We start from the raw sequence: 20,181 nt of genomic DNA on the forward strand, positions 1-20,181 counted from the left end.
TCTGTTGGTGAAGACACATAATCTCACCTACTTGGGCAACTGAGGCAAAAAGATTTTAAGTTCAAGGAGAGCCTAGGTGACCTAGATAGATAGACCCTGTCTTTAAAAAATAAAATAAAATAAAATAAAATAAAATAAAATAAAAAGCTGGGGCTGGCTTAGTGGTTAAGAGCACTAATTGCTCTTCCAGAGGTCCTGAGTCCAATTCCCAGCAACCACATGGTGACTCACAACCATCTGTAATGGGAGCTGATGTCCTCTTCTGGTGTGTCTGAAGACAGCTACAATGTACGCATATAAAATAAATAAATAAATTTAAAAAAAAAGAAAAAAGAAAAAAGCTGAGCACACAGCTCAGTGATAGAGCCTTGCACGAATGAAGCCGCAGGTTCAATCTTTAGTGCCTTGGAAATCAGAACAAAAGTAAAAGAAACAATACTTAGAGCTATGTTTCCAACAGCATGTGTATCCCATTTGCACCACCGAAAAACTGAGAAGCTCTGGATTGAACCGTCTTAAATCAAGGACCTCGTAAGCTTGGGGAGGAGAAAAGACAGAGAAGAGAGTGAGCAATTCAGCCATAGCACGGGCTTTATCAGGGAAGAGGTCTGCAATGAGCGGTCTCTGCTCTAAGAAAATCAGACTCTGTTGTCTGAGGTATATAGACTGTTAGACTGGGGTAGTCGAAGAGGAGAAGAGGGGGTAGGAAAAGGGAACTGAAAATCTTCCCTTGGGGGCCCGCATTGGCTGTTCCCAGGATTACTTAGTAAGGTGGGTTAAAGAGTGGAGTGGAGTTAGAAAAAGAAAAGAATGTCAGGTGATCAATAAACGCCTCTGGTGGTTGGCTGCTTGCGGTTGGGGGCAAGGTCAGTAGGATGGAAACAGAATCTAGATTAACACGTTTCTTTAGTTCTAGGAAAGAGATTTAGTTTGCTTTCAGGAACTGTCATGGTTTAACCAAGATGGAAGAGTTTTACAAAATGGCATGACCATGGTCAACAACCACCTGTATTTCCAACTGTTATGTCCACCATTGTCTCTGCATTTACCTCCCTCACCTTCACCATCATAGTCAACACTACCATTCCTCTGAAGTCCAGAGCCTGCTGTGCAGCAGTTTCCTCCCAGATAAAACATCCCTTCTTAGACGGAAGATGGTTATGGTACCCAGGGAATACCCTATTCAGCACGGAAGCTTGAAGCAAACACCTCGGAAGCTTCAGGAAGTTCCTGAAACTGTTCAGAAGTACTGGATTCCCTCCCTCCCTCCCTCCCTCCCTCCCTCCCTCCCTCCCTCCCTCCCTCCCTCCCTCCCTCCCTCCCCAAGCTTATGGAAACAGCAAAGACTGCTAAAAGACACTCAAGCTGAGCTGCCCCGAAGAGGCTCAGACCAACTCATCTACCTGGAAGAGATACTCTCTAATCTGTTGGGCTGCCTGCAAGTTGTGCAGTGGGCTCCAGGTTTCCAGTTCTCATGACTTCTTCACCCATGCTGCCTGATGTGAGTAGCCTGTGCTACCACCTGAGGCCATGGTGATGTCCTGGCCACCTCTGGGTCTGTTGCCCTGCAGCTTCAGGGGTCTGTGTACATCCTATGGATCCCCCAGGCAGGGTTCATGGCCCCTATTACCACCAAAAGTCTTGCGGATGTCCCTGATCTGGGCTGCCTCCTTGGGGTCATGTTAATGTCTGAGGGTTGCACAGAGCTGGCCCTACTCCTCACTGACTGCACTCAGGGAGTGTCCCCTGGCACCCCATCCTGCACCTCACCTGGGCAGCACAGAAGAGCTGGTCCTGGTGGTGTGGGTAAAGGAAAGTGACCCTGAGGGCACGAGAAGCTTGGGAGAGCCTGCCCCAGGGCATGAGAGCTGGAGAGCTGGCCTCACTCCTCACTGGCTGCAGCCCCCAGGAAACTGGACCCCACATCTCACCTGGACAGTAAGGCAGAATTGGCTCTGATGGAGTGGGCACAGAAGAGCCGGCCTCAAGGGTGTGAGAGCCTGAGAGCTGGCCCTGTCCCTTGCTTGGGCAAAGCAGGAGCTGCTCCTGGTCCCAGGATAGGAGAGCTGGCCAACTCAGCTACTACCTAGACCCAGATCCAGGACTGTGAGTTGACCTACACAATATCTACCCTAGCTATGAATTTCCGGAGTGTGGGAAGGGGTTGGTCCTTGAGATCTCCCATGACACAGGGCAACAACAGGATATCTGAGAGGAGTCCTGGTGAGGATCCAGTATTGATGGTGTAACAGAAGCCAGAGGCCTGGAACCGGACCAATGACTCATGGCAATGAATGTTTCCAAGTGAAGCTGTTTGGGCTAAAGGGTATATACCATGTGATACACCACGAACACACTGCAGCTCCCGTGGTGAGATTTTATTATTTTATTTTTACTTATTCTTATTTTTTGTTTTCTTTGGGTGGGGGGAGGTTGCAAGGGTGGAGGGCAGATATGGAAGGATGGGGAGATGTGTGGGTTTGGGGTGCATAATGTGCAATTCACAAAGAATCAATAAAAAGTTAAAAAACAAAACAAAACAAAACCAAAAAAAACCCTGAGACTTAAGACCAGGACCCTTCAGAAAACAGCCTGCCAGGATGATAAACACACCGAGACTTTTCAGAGCAGAGCATCAGCAAGCCAGGTGTGTGAACAATCTCCCTCTTGACCTGAGAGCTGACCCTTCCTCAGGATGCTTCTACCAGGAGTTCATTCAGCCCTGCCACCCATGCTTACCCCAGCTGCTGCCTAGTTGAAGGATGGGGGCCATTAATCTGGGGCTGCCCTTGTTTGCATAATTGTTGCATACATTTGCATCTATTTACTTCCAGCCTCAGAATACTGCACTGTGGGTGTTTGGGTACGATTTGCATATCACTGCAGGTGAGGGTCAGGTCTTTAAGACTTGGGTACTTATTAATTCCCCCATCTCCAAGAGATTCTTTTATGTGGCAGTTCAGGAATAAAAAGTTGGAATGCTTATTTCTAGAATGATCCTGGGGAGTTCTCTAAGTGGAGAGGTGGGGAAGCTCCAGCTTCTGTCAGGAGAGAATAACAGTCTGCCACACTGCCGGTCCCGCCGTCTTCTCCTGTCAGGCTACTTTGCCTCTTCACCTAGTTAGTCATGCATACCCACCTAGTCCTGGGCCCCAGCCTAGCCCTGCCCCAAGCCTCCACCCAGCTCCTCCCCTCCCATCCAGAGTCCTTGAACTTGATATAATGGGTATGGCTACCTGGGGGCTTCCACTGGCTGACAGAAGGAAAGGCAAAGATGGGTGGAGCCTCCTGCATACCCCTTAACAGACTGGCTCTTCAGAATCTGAGCCTATTTGTGGGTCCTTAATTACTGAACACAGGGTGGTCTTTGAGAGATTGGCCTGATCTGATAATGGAGGCTAGCAGACCCCAAGGTAAACCAGAAGCCCCAAGACTGTCATTGTAGTGATACCTGGCCCCCACTCAACTCTGAGGGCCATGGGAACAAAGTTTGTGTTTGCTTTCATTCAAACAGTTGGAACCCGGACAGCAGGCAGCTCCCAATTACTAATGTCATCTGTGTTTGTGTCCCCTCAGGTTCACATAGTGGGACTTGTGAAGTGTAAGGAGGCAGAGCTCCAGAGACAGGATTGTCATTGTCATTGATGTGAGGGCTCCACCCTTATGGATGGGGTTATCACCTTAATAAAGAGAGGAGCTGGGAGTGTAGCTCACTGGTAGGATGCTTTCCTGGCATCCATGAGGCCCTGTGTTTGATTCTCAGCGCTGTATAAACCAGGCTGGTTGGCACAAGTCTGTCATCCCAGCACTGAGGTAGAAGCCAGAGGAGTGAGAGTTCAAAGTTATCCTAAGCTACATAAGGAATCTCAAGTCAGTCTGGGCTACACGAGACAGTCTCAAACAACAAAAGTAAATAGCTAAACAAGAGTTTGAAGGGAGATACCTCTAACCCCTTAGCCATGTCTGGAACACACCACATACTTAATCAGCCAGCACCTTGTATTGAAACTGTTAATCCCAAAGATGCAAGGAGAGAGAGACCACCAACCCAAAGTATCATGGTCAAATTAATTAAAGCAAGCTTTTTAATTTATGTACACAGGCTGCCTCCCCTTAAGACAGAGTTCAAGTGTTCAGCCTTGGACATGGGAAAATAAGGGCTTTTATAGCTCAAGGGTAGAGGGTTTCCAAAGGGTGGATTTGGCAGGCAAGTAGGTGGGATTATAGAAACAAAATGTAACAAGGTAGTCATGACAGATGGTGGTTATCATAATCTTTGGAAACAAGGAGTCGGTTGAAACAACATGGTTGAAACAACATGGTTGCCATTTCCTGGAACAGGCAGTACTGCACCATTTGTATTTAAGGTTTTAAGTGAGGCATAGCCCAATCCTTGGCAAACAGATTTAATCATAAGCAGGATTTTGGCTTTACTATAAGATGGCTTTCAAGTCCAAGATGGAAGCAGGCTGGTTCATCGGGAGCATCCTAGCTTCTAGGTTAACAGCCAAGCATTTTATTTCTCTTCACAGATGGCGTGGGATGAGGTATTTTATTGAAGTCTGAACACATCAGTACAGTACTCAGTATGTACTAAAGTAACCTTTTGTGCCAAATACAGGCCCTTTAATGATGCTGACTTTGGGTGTGATAACGCTAAGGGCTTTCCCACAGACCTTACTAGGAGAAGCCCACTGGGTGATATAATTGATTCAATGCTAGACTAGGCCTTACTAGGAGAAGCCCACTGGGTGATATAATTGATTCAATGCTAGACTAGGCCTTACTAGGAGAAGCCCACTGGGTGATATAATTGATTCAATTCACAGATACCTGGTTTAGGTTATATATAACAAGCAAAAGAGGGAGGTCTCAGCCATGGCCTGCTGGTCCCCTGGGAGTGTGACAGATGAGTGGGGGCTCTGACCTCATGTCCTACCCCCAAGCTTATGCTTTCTTTCTACCTGTACTGTTCACTGTCCATGCTTGAACCCCTTCATCTTTAAGACATCACAGAGATTTCAAACATGTTCTCTAGTAGGCCAGAGGATCCTTGAAGGAACTGTAAGGAAGGATGTGAAATTCAAGGGGGGTGGATCATTGCAAGACAGGCTCTGGGATCAGCACCCCTACTTCAGCCAAGAGGGATCTTTTCCCCGTAACCGTGGGACTCCAGTAATTTTTAAAATCATTGTTTATTTAAGTGTGTGTGTGTGTGTGTGTGTGTGTGTGTGTGTGTGTGTAGGGTGAACTTATCTATACCACAGCATACAGGCAGCAAGGGCAGTTATTGGGATTCAGTTATCCCCTTCTACCATGTGAGGCCCACAGATCAAACTCAAGTTGTCAGGTTTGAAGGTAAGTGTCTTTAACCTCTGAGCCATCTTGCCAACATCTCTAGTGATGTTTAGAGCAGGTTTGTGGGGCTGGAGAGATGGCTCGGGTTAAGGGGTTAACTGCATTCTGTTCTTGCAGAGGACCCAGGTTTGGTTCTCAGCGCCCACGATGGGTTGCTCACACCTGCCTGTAACTCCAGCTCCGGGGGTTTTGATGTCTTCTTTGGGCCTCCTTGGGCACTTATACTCACATGCATGTATCCAGACACAAGCACGCACATACATACATACATACATACGTACATACATACATGATTAAAAATAAAATAAATATTAAAAAAGAAAGGCAGATTGGAGTCATGTCTTAGAAATGCTGAGTTATTTTATTTTGTTATTTATTTATTTATTTTATTATTTTATTCTTGAGCTGGGTAGTATTGTGTGAATATTCAAACTAAAAGCAATGGACTAACATGCCGCCAGGCCAAAGGGCCACGAAAGAGTATGAAACGGCTGTTCCAATGCCTAGATTAACTTAGGAGAATGTCTTACTTTGTATTGTTATTTGGAAAAACAAAACAAAACAACAACACAACGCTATGTTCTGCTGCTGGCAAATGTATTCTTCTAAACTATGCAAAGAAAACCCAGCTGGTAAAACTGGGTTTCCCTATTCAGCATCTCCATCTCTATCAAAAACAACAGCTAAGAGACAGAGTTGGGCATGGATGGGAGATTGTCATTTGAGAGGAAGACAGAGAGGAATAACACTCTCGGAGAGACTGCCTGTGGGACCGCCATCTTGGGATCAGAGAAAGGTGTTTTCAGTTGGAGTTGGGAGAAGGATAGATGTACTTTACCCAAGGAACCAGGGTCTGCTGCAAAACCAATGGACCCACAGGCCTCCCTGAAAAATGTAATACCTGTAAGTGTGTGTGTGTGTGTGTGCACGCGCGCATGCATGCATGCGATTGTGCAACTCTGAGGTACCCAGACAACCTCAGCCCCTTTGTAGGTCCATCCCCTTCTCCATGCTTACTGGCAGGAAGGCTCACCAGAGCCTAGGCAGGCTGGGCATGGAACTTAAGGGGACCATGGCCTAGAAGACAAGTCCCTCTTGATCCAGGAGAGAATAATTTCCTGGGCAAGGGTTAGAATGCAGTCTCTGGAGAGGATGAGGAAGCCTGGGGAGCCCAGCTTAGATCAGGAGACCCTTGGAGGTAGAGTAATAACGGGTAAAGTTAGGAGGTGGACTTTGAGACCAGGAGAGGAGCAGCCTGATGGCCAGGGCTTTGGGTTGGCTCTTCCACAGATGGTGGGAAGCCTGGGGCGGGGCGTGCAAGAGAATTTGATGACTATGTTGAGAGCACCAGAGCTCCTTTCCCCTTAGAGCTCGAGTCTCAGCTGTGGTGATCCCTGTATACTCACTCTTGTCTGTGACACATGTCTGGGAGGCTTTCAAAACTGTCCTACTCTGCCCATTTGCTTTCTGGTTGCATCCCTGAAGATCCATGAGTCCTGTCTCAGTGTGTCTTCTCCCTAGCCTCACAGAAGTCACTTACTATACCATCTCAACCACCATGCAGTCCAAGGTCAAAGGAGGCATGTGACCACCACAAACCAACAGTCCAGAGGTGGTTTCTATGGTGCTGTATTGTCTATGTCCTCACCCCAGTACTTATAGGACTTGATATTGACCCCATAGTTGAAGAGTTGCCTTCATCCAGTCCATTGAGGGCAGGTGTCCATTGTGAGTGTCAGTGTCCTTAGAGAAGGAACTCCTTTAATGACTGAGGGACCTGGAGTTGAGGAGAGCCAGGAAGGTGTGATGTAGACAGACACTATCTGATGTTCTCCCTCCACTCTGTCTAGCTGGTGACATTCTCCTGAGTCCCTGGAGGTCCAGGTCTGTACTTGGACCCCTTGGGAAGGACATAGGGAATGTGAGATGAAGGCTGTGAGCCCAGGAATCAGACTGCCTGAGGATATCAACAGTGAGAAGACCATGCAGAGCGGCTTCTATAGGCTGGTGGGAGGGAATTTGGCACAGAGTGGCTCTGAAGCCAAGTGTGACTGCTATAGGCAGGGAAGGCTTCTTGGAAGAGGGATAGAGGAGGAAGAGGAGAAGGAGGAAGAAGAGGATGGGGAGGGGGAGGGGAAGGGGAGGAGAAAGAGGAAGGAGAGGAGGAAGAGGAGAAGGAAGAGGAGGAAGAAGAGGAAGAGGAGAAGGAGGAGGAAGAGGATGGGGGAGGGGAAGGGGAGGGGGAAAAGGAAGAGGAGGAGGAAGATGAGGAAGAGGAGGAGGAGAAAGAGGACAAGGAGGAATAGGAGGAGGAAGATGACAAAGGAGGAGGGCAAACCACTGGTCAGCTTACCTCCTTTTGCATGAGCTCAGCATAAACCACGCAGGCAGCAGAGATCAGCTCATCCGCATCAAGGTCGATAAGGTTGTTGCAGGCCTGGAGGGGGATACATGTGTATGGTGAGTGTATGTGTGTGTGTGTGTGTGTGTGTGTGTGTGTGTGTGTATGTATGTATGTAAGCAAACACCTCTCCTTGTGCCTTTGGGAGCTCAAAGGTAAGAAAGCTACTACTCACAGCAGTTATTGGGGAATACTTGAGGTCTCCACAACCTGCCACAGTGCCTGCAAACTGTATGCTTTGGGGGGTTTGATAAACATAGCCTTCACATGAGTCTAGGAAACCCCGGGGCTTCTGCTGCATGCCTTCAGCGCCTAAGGAAGACTTGGTTTATAAGTGGAGTACTACCTGAGGTGGTTTTCCCCCTGGTACTTCAGCTGGCTTTTGAAGCACATCTAAAAACATACGCCCTTTTGCTACACGGCCAAGGGTTAACGTCAAGGCAGTAGAGTCTAGTGGTTAGACCACTCAAGGCCTCAGTTCCCTCACATGCTTACTTGGATGCTAAACCAGCACAGCCTCTGTCACTGTGCAGGGCCTTTGAGGATTCTACTAAAAACCATCAGCATGGAGCTGCATCCTGCTCTTTCATCATCTCTCCCCTGGAGGCAAAAGCGGCCATCAACCAGAGCATCATGGGCCTGCATCCTTCTGTGAGATGGGTACAGGGATCAGGCTCTAAGCTGGCAGGGGATCTGGCCAGGGCACACTCACCATGAGAATGGCGTCACCGCTCATACACTCCAGCAGTGCCTGCTTGCGCACCATCTGTAGCATGCTGTAGGCCACCAGCACCTGGAAGTTTCTGCAGGGCTTCCCCGTCAGGAGGACCTGTGGGCAGCCAGCAGGCTTCAACTCTGTTGCCTGAGACCAGGATACCCTGGGGGCAACAAGAGTCCACAGACCACATACTCAGAACAGGATATAGAAAAGCCAGAGCTTAGCAATCCAGGGCTTCCCAAAAAATCCGCGGCAGGGGTGCTATATTCAATTTGGACTTGGGGGTTGGCAATCCAGGATGAAAGGGTGAGCCAGGTGGGAGGTGCATTATGGGATAGTCCATGCCAGGCTGGCAGTTGGGCTAGACCCTGTAGCTAGGAACAGCTGTGAGGCAGGACAGCAACAGGTGGTGGGTTTGTTCCTAAGGAGGGTCATCTGCTGCTGGCCCGAGGGACTGTTGTTGGAAGACTTCAGGTGTCCTTGGGGCCTGCCTTGTAGGGAAGCAGGTTCTAAGAGAAGGAAGCCAGCATTCTAGAGAAGGGGAAGGCCAAGGAAGGGCAGTGAAAGATAGCAGAGAGCAGGGGAGGGTGGGAGCAGCTGCAGGTGTCTGTGCTAACTGCCCTATAGAAGGTCGGTGGAGTCTGGCATCACAATTGATGGGCAGATGCTCTAGCGATCTCCAGCAAGGCAGGAGTAGAGTTGATAACCTAATTTAACTCCAAACCACAGAGCATGATCCAAAGCCGGGAAGAAAGGGAGGCTGGAAACCTTGCAGCTTCTCCCTAACACGGGAGGAGGTACAGTCTACCTTAAGCGTCCCCAGCTTCATTTGCCTCACCTCCCAGAGCCTCCAGACATCATCGAAGGTTTTGAAGGCACGCTGGAAGCAAAGGCAGAACCACGGAAAGAGGGACTGCACAGCCCCTGAGCCCTTCCCTTCTGTGGGAAGAGAAGCAGGTGCTTAAGCCACCACATGACAGAGCATGGGAGACATAAGAAACAGGAGAATGTCACCTGCTACTTTCCCAACAAGCCATGGAGTCCATTTGGAGCTTAGGCTTAGCATCACAGACCCAGCCAGGCTCCTCCACGTTGGGCCTCCCCTCCTGAATATGTCTGTCAGGCTAGGCTGGGACCCTTCCACAGCCTACTTGCTGGTGTGAGAAGTAATAGTAACTGTGGACTACTCACTGAGGTGTTCAGCAAATTCAGGGTCCAGTAGAGTGATCAGGCTGTTGAGCATGTCCAGATTCTTGCCTACACCGATGTTGATGACACAGCTGTGCTCCTGTACAAGACGGGACCAGGGATCAGTCCTCCTAGTTCAACTTGAGGGCATCATGGAAGAAAGCCAACCTCTCTCAGTCCTAACTCTGAGAGGCCACATGTCTGGGTCTTCCATGTGTGTGTGTGTGTGTGTGTGTCTGTGTAAGAGTGGGACCCAGAACAGCCCTCCTGAACTCTGAGGCTTCCAGCGCTCACCCACTGGCCTACAGGGTGTTTGGGGGCTGGAGGAAGTGTCTGAGGCTGTCAGTGCCTTGGGCTTGATGGATGGTGGGGAGGAGGAGATTTGAGCCCCGCTTAATCCTCACTGTTTTCTGCAGGAAGAACTGGAAGAGCCAGAAGGTCTCATGGTCGTGCTCCACCATCAGCTGGAAAAGCATCACCATCTCATGGAAGCCTCGCTGGTACTCTGCAGGGAAGGGCTCCGGTGAGGAGGAGCTAGTGGGCCCTGGGCCAGGGTCCAGGAAGGACCAGCAAGTATGGGCTGGGGCTCCATCCCGGCTCACCAGCCTTTGTGTTGCAGACATAACTCAGCAGCAGGGTCTTCTCCAATTTCTTCTTGTCTATAAGCACATTGCCCAGGGGATCTTTATCATACAGCCTCTGGATGTCGTACGCTAGGTTAGAGCAAGGGATGGGGAGTGACAGTCACTCATCTCCAGCATAGAAAGCAAGGACTACTTCATTTCTTCAGTAGAGGACAGGTCCTAAAAACCCTAGTGGGGGGGCTACAAAAGGCATGTCAGCCTCCCCCCCCCAATTCATCATCACACCCTGCTGTTCTGGGCTTCTCCTCGCCCCCAAATGCTCCTCCCATCCAATTCAGATCTGACTTAGTTCAAAGTTGTAGGGGTGGGGAGAAGAAGACAAAGCAACAGAGATAACATGTGGCAGGAGGATTCGTGAGCACTGGCAGGTAGATTGACCCAAGTTTGGCTAGGAAAACTCCAGGCCAAAATCAAGGCAGTTGCTAAGCCCCAGGAGTCACCTATGCCTGGAAAAGACATAAATGGCTCCTGCCCTCTCCCCTGCTCAGCTCTTCCTTCCTCCCTCCCTCCCTCCCTCTGCTCACCAATGTTGTTCCGAGTCTCTGTGAAGTTCCCATGTAAGTTTTCCAGCAGGGGCTGGATTTTCTCATACATCTGGCACAAGGAGTTATAGTTCCTCCTGAGAACAGCATTGGGGTTGAGTAAGTGGCCTTCCCCTTCCAGGAAGGGACAGTTCAGGAGCAGCTGATGCTGAGTTCAAGGGGAATGGGGTAGCCTTGCCCACCTGGTCCCCACCTTTCACCCATCTCAGCCTGAGTGGCCTTGAGCAAGCGTTCCCAACATGCGGCTGGCACGGTGTGGGGACAAGTTAATGTGGGGTGGGCTCAGTGTCCCCGCCCCCCACGTAGCACCTGAACTCTGGAGCCAACACTTAACCAAATATCTGCAGAGCGATGTTGCGCTCCCTTCCCTAAGCCTCAGTTTCCTCATCTGCAGAGTGGGGACAATTCTGACACCCCTCTGAGTTGGAAGGACTCATGTTGAAGACTGAATTTTATTTAGTTAATCCAGTAACTGACTGGTGACCTCTACAAGTCATATCCTTAATGTAACCCCTAGAACCTGTAACGTGGTCTTATTTATAGAAGAGGTCTTTTAGGATCTCAAGATGAGACCATTCTGTGTTTTCTAGGGGACCTATAAGTGACAACTGTCTTTAGTATACACACACACACACACACACACACACAAAGGTTGGAGGGCATGTGTCCACTGAACCAGAGAGTGAATGGATGTAGCCTCAAGCTAAGGAAGCTTCCGTGGGAGGTGTGGAGAAGAACCTTCTGTCTCTCAACGCCTTCCCAGAAGGCCAGAGGAAAAAAATGTCTGTTACTGTCAACCCCCCCATTTGGGTCACTTTGCCTCGGCAATCACGTGGGCTGTTCCTTAGGCCCTCAGTACCTGGTCTGACACACATCCTGTCTGCCCTGAACTATTCTCTGCTGGTCCCTTGTGGAACTGTCTTTTCCACATCCTGGCTGGGAGCTGCCTTGGGGCTGAACACAGCTTCTGCTCCAGACCCTGACACCCAGTCGTAGTCAGGTAGTCTAAGATGAACACCTCCAAGAAGGAAGCAATCCACTGTGGGGTCATTCAGACCCAGCCCACCTTAAGCACTCATACAGAAAGGTGAGTCAAAGACAAGGTGACCAGTGGACTCTGCCCCAGTGTGGGCTCCATAGGGGAGAGAAGAGGCAGGCTCCAGGCTGTCAGCAAGCCCAAGTCCCAGGGTCACAGAAGTGGCTTTGGGTGGCATCCCGACCAACATGAACCATAGCTGTTCTTTCCCTGTGCACGACGACATACATGCCTGTTCCTGTAATGAGGTCATTGTAACTACTCTGTGAACTGTACTGTGACCCCAATTTTGACAGTGCAGGGGGAAACTAAGCCTTAAGCTGAGAAGTTCACTCAAGAATATGATGTTAATGCTAGAATTTGAATTGAATTCTTTCCCAAACAAGACTGCGTGCTACTCACCTATGAAGATCCTCCAGTCAATCAGGGCACACTAGAGGAAGCACCCTGCTTGATCCTGGCCTTGAAGCAAGGATGGAGTTTTTGCATTTATTTATTCAGTGTGTGTGTGTGTGTGTGTGTGTGTACCACATTCTTGTGAAGGTCAGAGGACAGATTGTGAGAGTCTACTCTCTCCACCATCCACTATGGGATTGAACTCTGATTGTCAGGCTTGGTGGCAGGTGCCTTTATCCTCTAAGCAATCCCAGAGACCCAAGGGTGGGGCTTTGGGAAATAGATAATGGGGGGACCAATGTGGAGGGAGGGAGGAAGAGCAAATGAATGAGCCAAGAGCAGAGGGAGTCAAAGAACACCCAGCTCTTGTAGAGAGTTGAGCTGATGGAGTTTCCCTGGGTGTCCATTTTATATCAACTTGACACAACCTAGAGTCACTGTAGCAGAAGGAACCTTGACTGAGAAAATGCCCCCACCAGATTAACCCGTGGGTAAGCCTGTCACTAATTTGCTTGACTAGTGATAGATATGGAGGACCCAGCTCACTGTGGGAGGTGCTGCCTCTGAGTCCGTCCCAGCTGCTATGAAGAAAGCAGATTGAGCAAGGTGTGAGGAGCAAGCCAGTAAGCAGCACCCTCCATGGCCTCTGCATCAGCTCCTGCCTCTGGGTTCCTGCCCTGACTTCCCTCAGTGATGGTCTGCAATGTAGAGCTGTAAGCTATGGAATAAGACCCCTCCTCCACAAGTTGCTTTTGAGTATGGTGTGTCGTCACAACAGTGATAGCCCTAACACTAAGCAGTTAGGCCCCTAACACTAAGCAGTGATAGCCCCTCAGGCAGCTGGTACGGTCAGATGGAAGGTTCTGGGATGAGGGAGCCAGGATTAGGAAAGAGATTGCTGTGTGAAATGTCAGCAGATACACCTGCAGGACTGTTGAGCCTGAGGACAGGAGAAGCCCATACCGGGCACTGGGAACAGATGTTGACAGGGCAGAGAGGTAGAACCTAGACTCGGGAGGCCATTCAGCCATGGGGTTTGGGGGTAGCAGTTGGTGGAGTGAGGATTGGGCCCTTCATGGGTAGGTTGTGTAGGGAAAGGTGGGGTTGGGAGTAAGGTGATAAGGGAAAGTAGGACAAACTTCTGCCTGCCACTTATTTGTTCAATGGAACTGGAGAGGAGGTGCTAGCTTAAACCTGGCTACACCTACTGCGTGTGGGTCCTGTGCAGGAAGCATCAGGGGGTCTTCTAAGAATAGGGAATCCATTTGAAGAAGAGGCCTGAGTCTTTAGGCTGAGAGGGCACCCCACCCCGCACCCCATGCCACCTGAAGCCCCAACAACTCTCCACTGAAAGAGGATCTGGAAAGCTCTACCTCCTGTTGCTGTCCATCATGAGCCGCTCATCCCGCGAACTCTGCCACGAGTAGTAGCCTGTGAGGAACTTCCAGGCTTCTGTCCTCACGAAGGGGTGTAGTCCCTGGGCATGGAGGTCATGAACTCTCAAGACGAATATTCAGAGGGCTTTGCCCAGTGCCCTGCCTGATCCCTGCCCTCTGGGCCACCCCCTAGTGCCAGGGTGTGGCTGAGGGTAGCCCAGGGACCATACCCTTTCCAGGATGTTAATGCAAATGAAGTCTCGTGACTTGGCCAAGTGACCGTTCTCATCGAAGAAGCTGTCCCATTCTGCCTTGTCAATGGGGGGTTTTCTCTTCTCCTGGTAAGAACAACCAGATTAGTCCTCCGCTGGAGTCTGTGGGCTTCCCTTCTAATGCAAGGTGGTTTTCAAGTGCTAGGCTCTGAACTTTGTGAGGGGTCAAAGCTCACAGCCTCTGACTCCGTTCTAGAATGCTCTATCCAGAGGAAATTGCTGAAAATAAGTGGGGAACGAAAATCCAGGAAGGACAGTAATGTTCACCCAAATGAAAAACGTAAGCACTCCAAATCTCTACAATAAGGGAATAATTAAGTCAGCCATGTCTTATATGTACTGTGGGATTCTGTGAGGCATATAAAATCATGTTGACAAGGCATGAACAATAATCTAGAAACATACAAATGTTAACAGGAAAAAAAAAAAGCAGAGTACACAGTTTAAAACCGGACATTCTCCCTACACACCAGTACCACCTCTCCGTGTAGTCTGTGGTCTGACAGTAGCGCTGTCCGTCTACACTCGGGGTCTCTAGTCCAGCTGGATCAGTGTTCACAGTACTACCTCTTGTATACTGTGTCTGTTACATAGTATAAGAACTGTAATACATAAGCTCATATGCATTTTTTACAAAAGACTGAAGGTTGGGCACAGTGGCACATGCCTGTAATCCCACCCAGCGCTTGGGAGACAGGTGAATCTCTCAGATTAAGGACTCCATGGCCTACATAGGAAGTTCCAAGTCGTATGAAGCTACATAGTGAGACCCTACCTCAAGAACAACAGCAACTAAATAAATAATAGTAAAAATATCGAAGAAAATGCTCTCTATTGAGAACAATAGTGGGACTTGAGAGATGGCTCATCAGTTAAGAGCACCGGCTGCTGTCCCAGAGGACCCAGGTTCAATTCCTAGCACCCAGATGGCAGCTCACAACCAGATGTAACTCCAGTTCCAGGGCACCTGATGCCCTTTTCTGGCCTCCTTGGCACCAAACACATGTGTGGTGCACAGATGTCCATGCAGCCAGGACACCCATATGCATAAAATTTAAAGAAAAAAAATTAGCCATTGAGGTTAGGGATGTAGCTCAGTTGATCGAGTGCTCACTTAGCACACTGGATGCTCCAGGTTTGATCCCCAGAACCACATGCCTGGTTCGATTCCACACACCTGTGGAGGCAGGAGGACCAGAAGTTCAAGGTTACTCTCAGCTATGCAGTGAGCTTGAGGCCAACCTGGGATGCATCAGACCCAGTCTCAAAAGCAAACCAAAAAGCTACCGGGACTCTCTTGAAAGTTAAGGAGTATAAACATTTCTTTTTCCTTTTTTAATCGTATTTTATGTTTTACTTTGACTGTGCTGCTTTGATAATAGAAAGATTAAGATAAACACCAAGTAAACAATTCATGTGCTCTATTTTATCTTCCTTGAAAATATAAAGCAGCCGGTCACAGGAATATTCATGTGAGGAGATGCATTCATGCCTGGCCCGTGTGTGGTAGGCACCCTTGTGTGCCACACACTTGCGTGTGAGTGGTAAGGGATGGTGTCTGAAAAGCATTTACAAAGTAGCAACTAATGGTGCAAAAGGTCCCTCTCCCCAGGCTGAAGAGAAGAGGATCTTGAAGTGCCACATTGCAGAGAGACCTGAGCTGCTGGACAGAATCCATCTGCTGGCCAGAGCTGCCCCCATCTCTCTCTCAATACCTGAATGTGTAGACACGGGACTCTAAATGAAATATGTATTCAAATCACTGGAGGGTCTTCTGGTTCAGAAAGTTTGGGGAAAACAGCCTACAGAGACGAGTTCCTAACAGTTTCCTGGATGGCTGAGGCTGTGGCGCACAGACAAGTGAGGAGCCAGGTGTCAGGAAGTAGGGAAACATTTGACTTTAAAAGCCACAGTGAGCCATTGACTACAGGCAGGCCAGTTTCCCTATCTGTAGGTCAGGTGGGCTAAGAGCTCCCTTTGTTTGTCAGTGGTGTGTGTGTGTGTGTGATGTGCATGTGTGCACATATTATGAGTACACATGAAGGCCTGAGATTGATGTTGGGAATCACCTTTGATTGCCTGCTTGACCTTACTCAATGAGGCAAGGTCTCTCAATCAAACTTAGAGCTCATTGATATGGCTAAGTTCCCCTAGTCAGTTCGCCCCTGGCAACCCCTTATCTCTGCCTTCTGAGACTGGGATTATAGAGGAGTGACCATACCCACCCAACATTTCACGTGGGTTCTGGGATTCAAACTCCGTCCTCATGTTTACAAGAAAAGAACTTCAGTGCTGAGCCATCTCCCTAGACTGAACATCCCGCTTTAAAAATTCACACACGCTTAATCTGCTGGATCAACACTGAACGGGGCGCTAGGAGTTACAGGTAACTTTGACAACGGACTGCCTGCCTTTGAGAAGAAATAAGGTCTCCTTGATGCTGGCAATCAGCTCCACGTTTGGACGTTCACGAATCGCTGAGGAGGACTGGTCAGCCCACTGCCTGAGTCTGGAGAGCAGATGACTGGATTTGAAGTCTCCAAGATCTATTTCTCACTCATCTAATGATAATAGCCTGATCACATCCCATCTCAAAGGGCTGGGATGAGAAGGCGTGACTTTAAACAAAGCATTTACAATGCCATCTGTACACATCGACTGCTGTGTGGCAGCTAATTCATTATTATTACTATTAGCCTTCTCTAAATTTGGAGAATGGGAGAAATATAGAAAAAATTCAAAGCTCGGTGATCATCTGCAATAAACGTGTAACGTTTTAAACCCCAAGTGCTCGTTTTGCATTTTTATGTATCGCCCTATTAATCACATGACAAATGGGTCTTGAGATTTGTTAAGGTCATTGTAATTAGTTATGATTTTGAAAAATAGTGCGTGGAAAATTTTCATGACTCAGGTGGACCGGAATAGTTTATTAACTGGGCTTGGGACCTAGTAACAGAAGCACTACTGCCACCTGGTGGCAACATACCAGAATTGTTGGCAAAAGCGCCAAAAAAAAGACTTAGTGGGAGGCTGCAACTCTAAAACTCAATAAATTTAGAATGACACCGTTGGGGAGGAAGCCATACTGAGTTCTAAGTTCCCCGCCCTCCAATAAGGTAAAAAGGGATGTAGATGTCTAACCTGTGGCTGCCGTTGAAGGTAAGTGGCCCTTGCTCCCTGTTCCATGGCCAGCCTTCCCATTCAGCAGGGACAAAGAGTCCCGCTATAAACCGGAGGATGGGAGGCAGGCACTTGGAACTGATGAAGAACATGTCAAGGTGTGGTGGCATATGCTTATAATCTCAGCACTCAGAAAGCTGAGGCAAAAGGATCACAAGTTCAAGGCCAGCCTGGGCAGCACAGAGACACCTTCTCTCAAATCAAATCAAAGAACATACCAGAATGAAGGTGGCTGATCGCCTGGCAGAGAGGCTGTTTTCTGGAGAAAGGGTAGTCATGCTCCTTTCTTGCTGCCTTGGGAGTGGCCTGTGTCCAGCTCTTCCCTAGTGATCAGGGAACCAGAGAAAGGGGACTTCCTTTTAAGAGATGAACTGGGCCTCTCTTGACTCCCTACATTTGAACAAATCCAGCTAGATGTGTGTCACAAGGCCCTGGAACTGCCATCACAATGACCTTGGAACACACACAGAAGCCAAGGGAGTAAATCCACAGACCACCCCCTCTCCAGAGTACAGTGTACACAGCTTATGTGTCAGAGGTTGAGTCAATGGATCCAGTGGGCTGGCTAGCTGGGGCGGACTTCCTGGAGGAGGTGAGCTACAACTTCCTATTTCTGGCTGTTGTTTTACCAGGCCAGTACCAGAGCTCATAATAACTACAGTCAAAGCCTCAGGTTTAGAGAGGACTTTCCAAAACACCAAATCAGTATATCTGACCTGGAGACCAAGAGTAGGTTTATGTAAGACTACATAGGAGGCCACGATTTAGCATTTGAATAGTGGTTCCTGGTGTGTGTGTGTGTGTGTGTGTGTGTGTGTGTGTGATTCTCTACCTTATTTTTTGAAACAGGGTTTCTCACTCAACCTGGCTAGACTGGTTGGTCAAGGACCCACCTGTTTCTGTCTCCAGCACTGGGGCTACAGATGCATACATTTGTATGCATGGCTTTTTACAGGGTGACTGGAGATCCACACTCAGGTAGTCATGTTTGCATGGCAAACACTTTGTCCACTGAGCCAACTCCCCAACCCTCTGCTTTAGTTACCTGTATACCCAGAGCACGGTCTTGGGCAAACTAAGACAGTTGATTTGAGCACCAACTGGATGAATAATTTAATGAAATAACTGAAGCTGCAGGGTGTAGGGGAGCACGCCTTTAATGCCAGGACTCAGGGGGCAGAGGCAGGCAGATCTCTGTGAGTTCAAGGCCAGCCTGGTTTATAGAGTGAGTTCTACAACAGCTAAGGCTAAATAGTGAGACCCTGTCTTGAAGAAAACAGACAAGTAGAGTAACTGCCACCCTCTCCACCCCTTTCTGTACCTTGTACATGTCTCTCTCCTTCCTACCCTGATTTCCATTACACCAGGGTCAATGTCAGATTATTTTGTGCTCAGTCTTCTAGTGCCCTGCCCCCAGCTTCCTGGTGCCTGGTAGGTGTTGCTGTTAAACAGACCTGAGAAGGCGGCGACTCTTGGCTCTAGAATCACGGTCTCTACCTCCAGCCTTACGTGCCTTTCCACTCAGGTCTGTCCTGGCTGGAAAGCATCTTTAGTCATTACACAAACCAAACAGCAGTCAGGAGCTCCAAGGTGGAACTTGGAGTCTGACCTCAAATCTGAAATCTACCAATCCCCCGGATTCCCCAGCCATGAAATCAGAACACAGCCAATCTCTACCTTCATAACTTTATTAACCGAGCTGTCCATATGGAAGTCTTGCGTAGACACAATTCCCTGTCTCATTGTCTGATAGTGTTCTGCTGGCTGGAGGCACTACAGGAAATCTCTGACAGCCCGGTAGCACCTGTCTTTTGTCTCCCTCTGTTTCCCCATCCAAATGCAGGAAGATACTGAGAGCCTTTGCGCCTTGGCCTGCTGTCCCAGTCTTGGCAGAGCTGGAGGGGTGGGCAGCACCCATAGGCACTGAGTGGAATAGGAATCCACTCCACACACCTCAGAGCAGCTTCATTTGGAGGTCTGTGAGGTTTCCAAGTCAAACGTGGGAAGCAGGAGACACCACGTGGGTGTTCCTCACGGTGGATGACAGGGGCTGAGGACGGATGCCTCTGTTCCTCCACATTAGCAATGCACCTTGTGGAGAATTAACTGCAAGCTTCCTGAATAGAGGAGGATTGGCCAGAGAGGAGTGGGAACAATCTGATTGCTGAATGCAACTTGGTTTCTAAACCGAGTGTGGTGGACGTAGATCATCTGCTGAACTTCCTTTAACCTTCAGCTCCCTGGGTGCAAATGCTAGGTCATAACTCTGCTCCAAATTAGCCAGCCCCGGCTACTCGTGTTACTGCAGCCTCATAGAAACGATACAGAGGCTTAATATTCAAACAATTCAAGGAACTCCACAGAGCACGAAGGGCCTGAGTCTGACCCACATATTTTCAGATACTCTTTAAGAAATGGATTTATTTGTGTGTATGAGTGTATGTTCATGCGTGCGTGCGTGCGTGCGTGTGTGCACAGTTGTGTACTGTACTGGCTGGTTTTGTGTGTCAACTTGACACAGGCTGGAGTTATCACAGAGAAAGGAGGAAATGCCTCCATGAGACCCAGCTGTGAGGCATTTTCTCAGTTGGTGATCAAGGGGGGAGGGCCCATTGTGGGTGGTGCCATCCCTGGGCTGGTGGTCCTGGGTTCTATATGAAAGCAAGCTGAGCAAGACAGCGGAAGCAAGCCAGTAAGCAGCATCCCTCCATGACCTCTGTATCAGCTCCTGCTTGGGTTCCAGTCCTGACTGCCTTGGGTAATGAGCAGCAATGTGGAAAGTGTAAGCTGAGTAACCCCTTTCCTCCCCAGCTTGCTTCTTGGTCGTGATGTTTGTGCAGGAATGGAGACCCTGACTAAGACATGTGCGTGTGCTCAGAGTCCAGGAAGAGGCATCGGATGTCCTCCTCGAAGGATGCTTCTCTTCTTAAACCCGGGGCCCCCTCTTTCCCCACTCGCCTAAAAGCCAGCAAGCCCCAACTACTCTGTCTCCTCCTCTTCTACTTCAGAGCTGGGGTTACGGGTTTGTGCCAGACGCCCACTTTGTTACATAGGAGCTGGCATCCAA

General features: G+C 49.0%; 1 protein-coding gene across 1 annotated transcript; it reads right to left on the bottom strand.

The window, feature by feature from the left end:
- Nucleotides 1-6,971: 6,971 nt before the first annotated feature.
- On the bottom strand, nt 6,972-17,513 carry Tbc1d21 (TBC1 domain family member 21). Its single transcript, XM_021172373.2, has 11 exons — nt 17,333-17,513; nt 13,890-13,997; nt 13,657-13,760; nt 10,834-10,928; nt 10,268-10,378; nt 10,070-10,170; nt 9,669-9,765; nt 9,316-9,416; nt 8,472-8,588; nt 7,712-7,795; nt 6,972-7,135 (listed from the first exon to the last, which is right to left on the bottom strand). Exons 1-11 carry the CDS (start codon nt 17,390-17,392, stop codon nt 7,103-7,105), a joined length of 1,011 nt encoding a protein of 336 aa, XP_021028032.1. The 5' UTR covers nt 17,393-17,513; the 3' UTR covers nt 6,972-7,102.
- Nucleotides 17,514-20,181: the final 2,668 nt, after the last annotated feature.

Source organism: Mus caroli, unplaced genomic scaffold, assembly GCF_978045245.1.
Source record: "Mus caroli unplaced genomic scaffold, Mus_caroli_1 scaffold_11, whole genome shotgun sequence".
NCBI classification, from domain to species: domain Eukaryota; kingdom Metazoa; phylum Chordata; class Mammalia; order Rodentia; family Muridae; genus Mus; species Mus caroli.

What these genes read in the sequence shown, in the direction of transcription:
- Tbc1d21 (XM_021172373.2), bottom strand. Translation starts at nt 17,392, where the DNA reads ATGACTACCCTTTCTCCAGAAAACAGCCTCTCTGCCAGGCGATCAGCC. An exon ending in GCGGTGACGCCATTCTCATG is followed by an intron (nt 7,796 to 8,471) that starts GTGAGTGTGCCC and finishes ATCCCCCTCCAG; the next exon opens with GCCTGCAACAACCTTATCGA. An exon ending in CTGAGCTCATGCAAAAGGAG is followed by an intron (nt 7,136 to 7,711) that starts GTAAGCTGACCA and finishes CCTCAACTCCAG; the next exon opens with GTCCCTCAGTCATTAAAGGA.